We start from the raw sequence: 13,204 nt of genomic DNA, 5'->3' as shown, positions 1-13,204 counted from the left end.
ATTAATTCCATACCGATGTTAATTGTTGCTGATGTTAGTGCTTTTATTTGATCGGGATGATACTCTGCTGTCTCTGCCCTCAGACCAGAGAGGGTCTCCCCAATAAGTAGTTGGACTTGACTGGACTATAAGATGCTGGACTCTATGCTTGGCATATGCTTGCTAAGAGGGAATCTCAACTGAACTTGAACTATGGTTATGCAACAGGGTGGTGGAACCCACCATGGGGGGAGGGTGTGGGGAAGTGAGGGGAGAATCCCAGTTCCTATGAAATTACAACACAATGTAATTAATGAATAAATTTAATAAAAAAAAAAAGAAAAAAAATACTTCGTCTAGTCAGCGTGAAAAAAAAAAAAAGAGAGAGGGAGTAGGGGATGGGAGGAAGGGAGAAAGTAAGAGTGAGTGGGAGAGGAAAAAGCTATAGGAATTTTAACACAAATTACATTGATTTTGATTTTAAATATTTGGCAAGACTTATCTCACGCTAGAGAACTGAATCTTCCTGTTGAAGTTAAATAGTTTCAGTTTTCTACTTACTTTCTCAAAAGCTCCTGCAGCTATTTCTTTCCTGATAATCTGTACTTTTTCATGTGTTCCAAGCTTATACATAAATGTTCCTTGAAACACACTTATGGCCTTTTAAAAAAAACTATTGGACTTGGCTCTGTGGAGCAGCAAGTTAAGCCACCACCTTTAATGCTGGCATCCCAAATTGGTGCTTTTTAGAATCCTGGCTGCTCCTCTTTAAAGCCAGCTCCTTTCAAAAGTACCCAGGAAAGCAGTAAAAGACACGTGGGAGATAGATGAAGCTCCTGCTCCTGGATTCAGTGTGGCCCAGCCTAGGTTATTGTAGCCATCTGGGAGTGAGCCAACAGATGAAAGATCTTCCTCTGTTTCTCCTTCTTTCAATGTAACATCGCCTTTCAAATAAACATATCTTTTTTAAAAAGTCTGTCACATAATATTACTATTTGTGTCACCTGGGTTGTCTATTTTCATTGAGGATGACATTTTCTTGATTCTTGGGCAAACTGGATAATTTCTTTTTATTGGAACCTGGGCATTTGAGGCATTATGGACTCTATGTAGAACTTAAACTAACTTTATTAGCTGATTTCCTCTGATAGTGCTCCACTGGGAAGAGGAAGGGTTTGCTTTATTCCCACTCAAACCAATCATAATTCTGAGAGATAAAATCCTAAATGCCATTTTTGAATGCTGAAATCAGGAAGATCAAATGCTTAAAGTCTAAAATCCTGTCAAAGCAACAATTCCAAAAGACCAAAATCCAAAAATTGCAACTTTGAAAATCACAATTCCCACTAGGGGGAGAAAAAAGGCCATGTAAGAGGGGTACAAAGCCAAACTCTGAGACAGGATTAGTGTTTTCCATTGTGTACGGAATAGGGACCAGATCATGTAATCATGGTATTAATTCTGCCCCTTCAAACACGCCACTGTGTGTGCCTTTCAGAAACATCCTTTGGCAATGAATAAAAAGAATTCAAAAAGTTCAATGACCTTCTGAATCAGACACCTGCTAACATAGAGGTTCTTCCAGTATTACAACACATTACCTGGCAAAGTATTCTTGGTAAGGGATTCAACTGTCAAGGAAGAAAGACTTCTTGTATTTACTCCTAAATTTAACATAGAAAAACTAGCATATGCTTCATTTTGGTTAATGTATGGGTGTTTCAAAATTCTCCCCACTGTATTTTACAAAATGTATACAACTCATGTCGTTGTTGTAGCTTCTTGTTTATGCATTAATGAAAGAGAGAAAACATGACAGATGAGGTGCAATCAAGGCTGTCAAAATGGATTTCAACGTGTTACCAATAAAATTTGCTATTTCATTAAGCTGAACATTGTGGGAATGTCAGGCAAGTGGAATGGTCACAGAATGTGGCACTGATAAATGACACATGGTTTTAAATTGCGTCATTTGTTTGCTCAGCATTCCTTCCAGCTATTAATTCCATAAATTATTAATGAATTAACCTATGTTTAACTAAAGAAGCCAATATAATTTAATGATATTCTAATGATTTCAAGATAAAACAAACCTTCATATGTCTATCCTTCTGAATCGTAAGACTTGTGACTAAAAGCAAGGAAAGTAAATACAAAACTTTGGAGATTCTCCTGTGAAATCTATTAATGCCGTGATTATATACCACTAGACCACCACACATGAAATGCAGTATTAAATTGCCTGAATTTTACAAACTCTGTACAGACAGTCCCTGACTAATCATAATTCAGTTTTATAGCAAACATTCCATAGAAACTGTACTTTAAATTATGCAATTTGATTTTTTCCAGCTTAGTGACATGCTATATGATTCTGTTGGCATAGGATTATGGCAGCAAGCCACAGCTCTCAGTCAGCCAGGAAGGTAAATGACCAACACTGCAGCATACAGAGGCTGCATTACTAAGGATGGGACTACATCCTGATCAACTCCTCACACTAAAAATATCATTGAGAAAAAATATAATTAGTATCCCAATTAGTCATCAAAAAGGAAAAATACACTAAGAAAATTTTAAATTTAGGACCGTTTGTACTAAGTTGCTTAGCTATGAGGCTTAGTAGGTTGCATATATTAAATTCAGTTTTGACTGAGCAGTTTCAACTTTTAACAGGTTTATCCACACAAAACCCAATAATTAGATGATGAGTATCTGTACTGATGTTGGTTTTCTTCTCTTTCCCTTACCTGTCTCACTTCCCAGTATCCCACTGGGGTTTCCTGGTAAGTACAGCTTAAAAAAATCACATGAAAAGGAACTCTGCTTATAAAAGAGTCTGAAGAATGATATGAAACAGTGTAGAAACATTTCTAAAGTTATTGCTTTTTCCATAACCACTGGTTTTGTTATCATGGCACTTCATCTCATATATAAGAGAACTTCAAAAATTCACAGAAAATGGAACTTGTTTTGATGCACAATATTTTTGAAGATCATGCATTCAAAGGGTAATCAAAAAGTTGTGGAAACATGTATTATGAAAAATGTCATGCATGGATTTCAAAATATTTTAGCACCAAAATGCAAGACGAATTTCAAAAATCTTATTAAAAATTTGAGTTAAAGATAACCTTCGGCTTGATGCAGGTAGGGCTAACATTTATTGGCTAAAGTCCTTGCCTTACAAGCACAGGATCCCATATGGGTGACGGTTTGTGTCTTGGATGCTCCACTTTCCATCCAGCTTCCTGTTTGTGGCCTGGGAAAATAGAGCAGGATGGCCCAAAGCCATCCTGTATGGGAGACCTAGAAGACTTCTTACTCCTGGCTTCAGATTGGTTCAGTTCCAGTCACTGTGGCCACTTGGGGAGTGAGCCAACAGACAGATAAGATCTTTCTATCTATCTTCTTCTCTCTGTATATCTGCCATTCCAATAAAAATGAATAAATAAATAAATATTTTAAAAGAGATGACCTCATTTCATTATAAGAAAATTAAATCATTAGATAATTTCCTATTGCATGAACTTATTTAAGAACTGTTGTATTAATAGTTACCTCCTCTTTAGTCTCTTCTAATCCTAACATACATATATATATATATGTATGCATTACAAAAACTAGTAACAGAAGCTTAACAAAATAAAGAAAAAAACCGCTCATGAGAAAAACTGTAAATTATCTAAAGAAAAAGAATCATTTTTGAAATACCTAAGTTGCTTTCGGAGTTCTTCAATTTCTGCATTCTGTTCAGTAATGGTCTTCAGGAAGTGTTGGTTAGTCTGTCGCAAGTAATAAGAAACATTTAGTAACATATAAAAAGCATAGCTTCAAAGATTAATTATATCTCATACATAAGAAATATACAAAAGAAAAAACATGAAGTGATGTGAATGACTATGGTTAGATACATTTGAGTGTGAAATGTAACCACGGGTGTTTTTTCCTTATCTTTGTGGATAGGTCACAGAAAAAGAAATGCTGTCCACACAGATCAACTTCGCCCTTTCTCCAGGAAGAGTCTGGAAGTTTATTTTCTTCATGTTTTCTTTCTTTTTTTAAGATCTATTTTTATTTTTATTGCAAAGTTAGGTTTACAGAGAGGAGAAAGATTGCCTGCTGGTTCACTGTCCAAGTGGCTGTGATGGCCACTGTTGGAACACAGCCCATTGGAAAGCTGGGACAGCGGAGGCCTGTGGGACCCTGTTGAGAAGTTGTTCCAGCAAAGAGAAGGCAGAAGGCCTCTCCCCCACAGTGTGCTCTTGCCTCCAGTGAGTCCTTGGATGTGCCTTCATGCTCTCCTTGAAGACAGGCGTACATATGTGCTCTGTCTAGTCAATCAAGGACGGACAGTACTCTTTATCTATCCCGTTTCAATAACTCTTTCACTAAGTAGCCTTGTTAGCTTCTTTGTATTCTCTGTGTTCTTAGATGTGATCTAATTCTGAGTTATGTTTGAACCATTGTTTCATGAAATATATAAAAAATGAAACCCTGGAAATAAACTTTGTCAGTTGCCAAAAGAGAGCACTGTCCCCCCATTTCTTCAGGTCGCATCTCTTACCCAGGAACCCTCAAGGTAAGCTTGCAGCCACAGCTGAGCTGATGCAAGGCTAGGAGCCTGGAACCTCCTCTGGATCTCCCACATGGTTGCAGGGTGCCAATGCTTTGGGCCATCCTCTACTGCTTTCCCAGACTACAAGCAGGGAGCTGGAAGTGGAGCATCTAGGACATAAACCAGTGCCCATATGGGATCCTGGTGGTTGCAAGGCGAGGACTTTAGCCATTACAACTATGGCGTTAGGCCAAGGAATTTATTTTGGAAAGGTTGCTTACCAGCTTTGGCAAGCCTGGCATAATATCATCCTTAGATTTAGTAAATTTTCGATTAATGTCTGACTTCCAACAGAGAAAATTTGTCCAGAGATTGAGGGTGTTTGTGAGAAAAGAAGTCTAGAGCTTTCCATTGTAACATGTTGCTCAAATTATACTGAAGGCTATTTTACTAGGGCTGGTGCTGTGGTGTGGCATGTTAAGCCATCCATTACAGTGCCTGTATCCCATATAGGCACCAGTTTGAGTCCTGTCTGCTCATCTTTTGAACCAGCTGTGTTAATGTGGTGGGGAAGGCAGTAAAGGATGGTCCAAGTACTTGTGCCCCAGAACCCACATGGGAGATTTGGAAGAAGCTCCTGGCTCTTCACCCAGCTTGGGCCATTGCAGCCATTTCAAAAGTGAACCAGAGGGCCCGGCGTGATGGTATAGTGGTTAAAGTCCTCACCTTGAATGTGCCAGAATCCCACATGGGTGCCAGTTCTAATTCCGGCAGCTCCACTTCCCATCCAGCTCCATGCTTGTGGCCTGGGAAAGCAGTCGAGGATGGCCCAAAGCCTTGGGACCCAGAACAAGCTCCTGGCTCCTGGCTTCAGATTGGCTCAGCTTCAGCCATTGCGGCCCTTGGGGAGTGAACCATTGGACAGAAGATCTTCCTCTCTGTATCTCCTCCTCTCTGTATATCTGCCTTTCCAATAAAAATAATCTTAAGAAAAAAGTGAACAAGAGATGGAAAACATCTCTCTCTCTCTTTCTCCCTTTCTCTCCATCTTTGCCTTTCAAATAAAGTAAGTCTTAAAAATAAGCACTGAATTTTAAGGGTACTTTCAGGAAGTTTAATTTTGACTGAAACTTGCAGTGTGCTCTCAATGTCCTTTCAGTTATACAAGATGTTATAACCACCTAGATTGCTTCCTTTTAAATTTCTTTTAAATTTTGAATTAATATGTAATAATGTTTGCATATTTTAAGGCATGGAATACAATATGTAAGCATGTGTAGAGTCCAAATTGACCATTAGCAGACAAACAGCCTATTTCCTATTTTTCCCATGTGTCTGCAGACTTTTAGTTCTTTATACAGGATTTCAGCCAACCCACTGTGCTGCAAAATATCAGAAGCTATTATGCGCAATATACTAAGATGTGTATCCTTCATCTAACCTCTCCTAACCCAACTCTTTCCCAGCCTCTAGTGTGAATATTTTAAGTTCATTTTAAACATCTACACATGTGTTTTAAGTATATATGTGTAGGTATACATTTCTACATGAGAAAGAATTTGAGTTTAGCTTATTTAATATAAAGACATCTAGTTCCATTCATTTTGCTGAAAATGTCAGAATTTCATTCTTTGTTAGCCGGATAATATTTCATCCTGTACCTATGTTACACTTCTTTCTTCCACCCCACTAACAGCCAGTTTTATCCACATTCTATTCTATTCCATTGGTTTCCATCTTTATGCCAGTATTTTGCTATTTTGTTCTCAACAATTCTACAATATGTCTTGATACTAACACTGTTATTTAGCTCAAGAATGCGTCAGCTATTTTAAACTTTTGGTGTTTCCAAAGAAATTTTCAGACTCTTTTTCCTACTTCTGTGAAGGATGGTATTGGTTTTTTGAAGATGAAATCTGTAAATCGCTAGGAGAAACTTGGGCCTTTTAACAATATTAACCCTTCCAATCCATCAGCATGAGAGATCTTTCCATAGTGTTAGGAAAAGTGCCTAATGTCACTGGAAACTTTTACTATTACTACTTACTAACAGCAGTAAGAGTGGATTTCCTCATCTCTTTCTAGATCTTACAGGAAAAGATTTCGTATTTTCCCTATTTAACATATTGGCTGTGGACTGGCCATATGTAGCCTTCATTATGTTGAAGAATGCTCCTTTCCACAATCTGTTCAGCATTTTTATTGTGAATGGATGTTGAATTTTATTAAGTGCTTTCTCGTGTCAATTCAGACCATGATTTCTATCCTTCCTTCTGTTGATGTGAAGTATTATATTTACTGAACTGTTCGTTAGGAAAACTCCCAATTGGTCAAGGTGAATGAGCTTTTTATTTTATTTACTTATTTTAATTTTGAATTTTATGGTTCATAGGGTCTGGGATTTCCCTACGCCCTCCCCAAATCCCCACCACTGACTGATTTTCCCTATATTATTGCAATAGTATAGTTCCCCCCCCCTTCAAGCAGTCATAAGTAAGGTGAATGATCTTTCTGATGTGTTTCTGAATGCAATTTGGTAGCATTCTGTTCAAAATTTTTGTATCTATGTTCATCAGCAATATCTGTGTATAGATTTTTTTTCTGTATTCTTTCCACTGCTTTGATCACACCCACAGCAACTGCCTCATATCATAAACAGAAAAACAACCCAGAGGATAGTCAGGGAAGGTCCTAACACAAATGACTTGCTAGGAACAATCTCCACAGTAGCAGTATCACCAGATTTCAAGAACTTAGGGCCATATTCTAGTTGCATTCTAAAACAATGATCAGTCTTTTTTTTTTTTAATCTCAACAAACTTGTAAGCAATATGAGCCATGTAACAACCTAATAACACATGGGCCAGGACATAACTCATTTGACTAGAATGTTTCTGTATAATCTTCTGAGCAGTAAAATGTGTTGCTTCCATTGTTGGGCCATTTTTAATTTTCCAGCGTTGTTGCTATAGTGGATAACTTTGACAGATACTTTTAAAAAAGAATACACACGTACATATTTATTTACTTACTTAAAGTCAGAGTTACATACAGAGAAAGGAAGACACAGAGAGATCTTTCACTCACTGATTCACTCCCCTAATGGCCATAATGGCCAGGGCTGTCAAGCCAAAGCTAGGAGCCCGGAGCTTCATCTTGGGCCATCTTCCTTCTTCTGCTTTCCCCATGCTATTAGTAGGAAATCCATCAGAAGCAGAGAATCAATATGAGATGCCAGTGTTGGAGGTGGCAGCTTTACCCACTAGGCCAAAATGCCAGCCCTGACAGGTGTGTGACATTGAAGCCCACAATATTCTCAGGGAAAGCTTCATGGTACATTTCAGTGAACTTCGGTAGTGACACTGACTGGAATAAAGGCTATTACCATGCCAGAACTGAGAACACTGGTGTCCATTAACACCCACAGAAACAGTATCAATATCACCCAATTAGTAGACATCCTGTAGAAGTAGATGCAAAAGCTTGTCAGTTGGTCTAGTTGGTGCAATGATGCAATCCAGGGCTTCAAGTAGTGTGGTTCCATTCCATCACCATCTTTGCAGGTGATTTTCCATCCCTTGAACCAAGGCATATTAGCATTTGCCTCCAGCATACCGCCTCCATTACAATCAGAAACTGGCACAAATGCTACTGTGTCAGGTTGTAATCAATCTTCTTAATGTATCTGCAGACTTTCGTTAACTCTTCTGGCTGTAGGATGAATTAACACTCAGTTGTCTCACACCAGTGTGCAAGCCAGCAGGGCATGCTCACAGATCTGCCTATACTTGGAGGTATCAGGTTCAACTTCATTGACACTAGCAGCAACAATTAGGACAACACAGTAAGCCTGAGATGTGCCTGAAACTATGCGTTTTAAAAATATTTAATTATTTTTATTTGAAAAGGCAGATTTAAGAGAGAGAGAGAGAGAGAGAGAGAGGGAGAGAGAGAGAGGTCTTCAATTTGCTGGTTCATTCCCCACATGATGGCAATGGCCGCAGCTGAACTGATCTGAAGCCAAGAGCCAGGAGCCTCTTCTGTGTCTCCCACATGGATGCAGAAGCCCATGAACCATCCTAATTGCTTTCCCAGGTATGCTGGATTGAAATTAGAACAGCTGGGACATACACCATCCCTTTTATAGGATGATGGCCTTCAGGGAGAGAACTAGCCTGCCATGTCACTGTACTAACCCTTTAACTATGACTCTGATAAAATTTCTGTGTCCTAAGATCAATTGTTGTCACATACAATTTGCCTTTCCCATTTTCCCCCCCACAGGGTAATATCAATAGTACAACATGTTCACTCACGGCTTTCATTTTATCTAAGTCCCAGGTATATTTGAAGGAGCACTTTTCAATCTTAGAAGTCTCTTTCTCAAATGTTTCAATGGCTCTTTCGTCAAAGCGATAAGAATTGCAGATGAGATGGTGAGTGGTGGTGGATTTGTCTGAATCTACCTGTCCAATGACAACATTAACATCAACAATATCCTTTCCTATTTTGCCTTTGACTTAGCACTTTTTTTCCGCAGGATACTCATGCTGTGCGGGCAAATCCATTACTAAAAAGAATGCTTTATTCTTTACAGGTTTTATACACTGATGAAAAAAAACATTGACTCTGCAGCTGTTGGATATAGTCTTCTGTAAACATATCAACTCCATTTGATCCACTGCGTAGTTCAGCTCTAATATTTCCTTGTTGATCCTTTGGATGATTTGTCTGTTGAGGAATGTAGGACATTATAACTCCCTACTATTGTACTGGATCTTGTCTATTTCTCAGGTCTGATGTTTGTTTCATAAAACTTCATGCTATAACCTTAGGTGTATAGATACTTACAACTGTCACAGGCCCTTGTTGAAGTGATTTCCTTATTACGTAGGGCACACTTATCTTCTGAAAATGATGTTTGGAAATCATTTTTGGGGGGATATTAGGATATCTACTTTTATTCACTTTTCCTTTTCATTTGCATAGAATATCTTCTCATATGCTATATATAAGTTGGGCTATTTGTAGACAACGTATCTTTTTTTAAACCTCTTCAGCCAGTATGAACCTTTTAATTGGGTAGTTTAGTTCTTTTATGAAGGTATTAAAATAATAAGTAATGGCTTAATCTCTTGGTTTTTCATTTTTTGTTTTGATTATATATTAAGCTTTTCCTAGAGAGTTTTATACTTTCATATACTCTCAGGGCCACAGTTCTCTTTGGTTATTAGTATTGACATTCTAAGTACCTTTTGTAAGGCTGATCTGATGGTGATGAATTTCTTCAGTTTTTGCTTCTCTTGGTAATTCTTCATTTATGAAAGATAGTTTTGTTGGGTAAAGTAAGCACTTGTGCCTGACAGTTCTTTTCTTTCAGAATTTGGAATATATATCCTTCCATTTTCCCCATATACATAAGGTATCTAATAAAAAATGAGAAATTGCTGGGATTTTTCTTTTCTTGCTTACATAAAGGGAATAGATTTCATGTATTTATACAGTTTTAAGAACATAATGTTATTGCCCACTCTCCCTCATTTTTTTTTTAAATTTTGCAATGGAATCAAGATGGCAGAATAGGGTAAGGACACGTTTAAATGGACAGAAAAACATTTAACCAGATGAAGCAGAGAGGACATATTTCAGGAAATAGGAAAGGACAGAACAACAGCAGAGGGGTACCTGGAGACTGACAGACACAGGAAAGCAGCGGACACAACGGTGTGGTGTTGCAGAGACTGATATTCCAGCACGGCGATCTGAACTCCACAGCAGCCGGAACTACGCTAGCAACCAGGTGGGTAGGGACTTTCACTGGGAGCTCGGGTGGTGAACCCAGACAAAGAAGTGTCCATTCTGCTGGTCCGTTTGATTTGACCAGGAGCAGAGACAGAGCAGCAGATCTCAGACGGGCAGTGTGAGAACAGAGTGGATTTCACAGTCCAGTCAGCCCCCTAGAGCTGAATTGGGTGTCATTTTGTGTAAGGAGGAAAGGGCGAGGGAGAGGACTGAACATGCGCTGAGCTGGGAGTGAGCTCATTTCTGTCTGGGTGAACTGCAACAGCGTGGCATTCCACAGGTTCCACTCAGGGCAGGTCTGGGATAGCCCTCAGATCTGACAGCCAGCAGATCAAGGACCTTAGTGGTTGTACGGCAGGTGCCATTTTGGGCACTGTGGCAATAGCTTTAGGACTGCAGGGGACAACAGTGAACTGCACATGAGCTGATCTTGCGAGAACTTGCTGAGGTCTGAGACTGCACTGGTCCTGCAGGAAAATAACACCGACTGGGGCATCGTACGGGTCAAAATAGGTCCGTGTGGCACCCAGACCTAATGTCCAACAGGTTCCAACAAGATCAGCGCCACCAATAACCTAATTATATAGGACACCTGGTGTCTCTCTAATCCTGGGACCTGCTCCAACCGGAAGTGGGAGAAAGGTTGCAGAGACAACGGTGCAGCCTCACCAGCCTCACCACGGTATCACAGGAGGTGGTGAGTGGTGAGCCAAGAGCTGTGGCTGTGGAGACCACAGTGGAAATCTGACATAAGAACACAGACCTGGAACTTGCTGGAGGTTGTGGCACAAGTGGTTGCAAGAAAAGTTGTGTACCAACCGCAATAAGTAAAATCGCATTGTAGACCTGTGGGTGACACAGCTTAGAAACCTACCCCAAGGAGAAGATTCTGCTAACCAGGAGTACAATGATCAAGAGCAAAAGAAGAGACAAAGGCACAATGAATATTGCCGAAAACTCTCCTGCAAGGGAGCAAAACCCTATGCCAATCTCAGAGTTAACTGAAGAAGACATCGAGAAAATGGGGCACACAGAATCCATAAGACTCATTTTAAAGATTCTGATCAACAATGAGAAGCTCATGCAAGAGTTCAAAGAATTTAAGGAAGCAACAAAGCAAATCAAGGCTGGTATATCAGAAATTAAGAACACAGTAGAGCAAATTAAGAGTACAGTGGAGTCTCCAAAATAGAATGAAGCAAGCAGAAGAAAGAATCTCAGAATTGGAAGGTATTTCCTGTCACCAGGGGAAACCAAACAAAAAGCTGGAAGCAGAGCTGGATCAGGCCAAAAAAAGTATTCAAGAATTGAAAGACACTATTAAGAGGCCAAATATAAGAGTTATGGAAGTCCCAGAAGGTGCAGAAAGAGAAGCTGAGTTTGCAAATGTATCTAATGAAATAATAAAGGAAAATTTCCCTAATCTAGAGGAAGAATTGGGAAACAAGTTCCAGGAGGGGCAAAGAACTCCCAAACAGGCTTGACCAAAAGCAATCTTCACCAAGACATATGATCATCAAGCTCTCTTCAATTGAACATAAGGAAAAGATCCTTAAATGTGCACGTGAAAAAAATCAATTGACATGTAAAGGAAAGTCAATTAAGCTCACAGGAGATCTTTCACAGGAAACTCTACAGGCAAGAAGAGAATGGAGTGACATATTCCAGATTCTAAAAGAAAAAAATTGTCGGCCTAGGATAACATATCCAGCAAAGCTTTCTTTTGTTTTTGAAAATGAAATAAAATTCTTCCACAGTCAAGAAAAGCTAAAAGAATTTGCCTCTTCCAAACCTGCCCTACAAAGGATACTTCAAGATGTTCTCTTGACATTGAAGAGGAATAGCACCAAACAAAACCAAAGGCAAATGTGAAGAACATCTCAGTAAAATGACAACAGAAGACTAAACCAATGAACAACCCATTCCTAAAATGACAGGACCAAAGTACCATCCATACATATTAAACTCTGAATGTAAATGGCTTAAGCTCAATCAAACATCATAGCGTAGTACACTTGATTAAAAACCAAAACCCATCTGCTTATTGTCTGGAGGAGACACACTTCAACAAAGATTAGCGGAAACTATATCACATGGGTTTTGTTGTTTTCTGTTAGTTTTATCTCTTCAAAACACTTCCTTCGGATTAAATCATTCAATGACTCGTAGATCATACGGCAGTATCATTTTCTTCAAGAAGGTTCCTGATTTTGATTCTTCAGCTACACATTAGTCATTTAATAGCATGTTATTTAACTTCTTGGTGTTGCAAATTTCTTTTTTCTCCCTGTTGTTTTTTTTGTTTTGTGGCTCTTCATTTAAGGGGATGTATAGTAGCTGTGTAATGGAGACTGTAATATCTAGTAACATGTCATTTAACTTCAGGCATTGTAAACTTGTATTTGTTGATTTTGTATCATGACTTTTCATTTAAGGGGATGTACAGTAGTTGTGTAATGGAGACTGTCATATCTAGTAACATGTCATTTAACTTCATGGCATTGTAAGTTTCCTCTTTTCTTTCTATTGTTTTGAAACATGACTCTTCATTTAAAGGGATGTACAGTAGCTGTGAAATGGAGACTAACATTCAGATGTGAGGAAGTAGTGTGGTATGCATTTCTGCTTCCAGACAAAAATGGACTTACAATGAAACTGTTTACTATAGCTTGACAATAGGATTCTGGGCTCTCTGCCATTGTCCAGGCCCGCAATGATGGACATATGACTGAGTATGAAGAACTATATGTTAGTAATGATATAGAGGAACTGGGGGGGAGGGAACTGGGGAGGGGATAAGGGAATATGAAACTGTACTATAAAATAATAAGAATAGTAATAAAATGTATAAAAAATAAATTTTGC

At 38.9% G+C, this 13,204-nt stretch overlaps 1 protein-coding gene across 1 annotated transcript in view; it reads right to left on the bottom strand.

Annotated features, from left to right (window-relative positions):
- The window catches only part of SCLT1 (sodium channel and clathrin linker 1), a 204,244-nt gene that overhangs the window by 109,212 nt on the left and 81,828 nt on the right, over nt 1-13,204 (bottom strand). Inside the window, exon 9 of the mRNA XM_058666848.1 lies at nt 3,694-3,764. Coding sequence (XP_058522831.1) covers nt 3,694-3,764 — 71 coding nt within the window. The remainder of the gene's footprint in view (nt 1-3,693; nt 3,765-13,204) is intronic.

Source organism: Ochotona princeps, chromosome 7 (assembly GCF_030435755.1).
Source record: "Ochotona princeps isolate mOchPri1 chromosome 7, mOchPri1.hap1, whole genome shotgun sequence".
Lineage (NCBI taxonomy): Eukaryota > Metazoa > Chordata > Mammalia > Lagomorpha > Ochotonidae > Ochotona > Ochotona princeps.
Note: the sequence above shows the minus strand (reverse complement) of the source record. Positions and strands in the feature narration are given on the sequence as shown.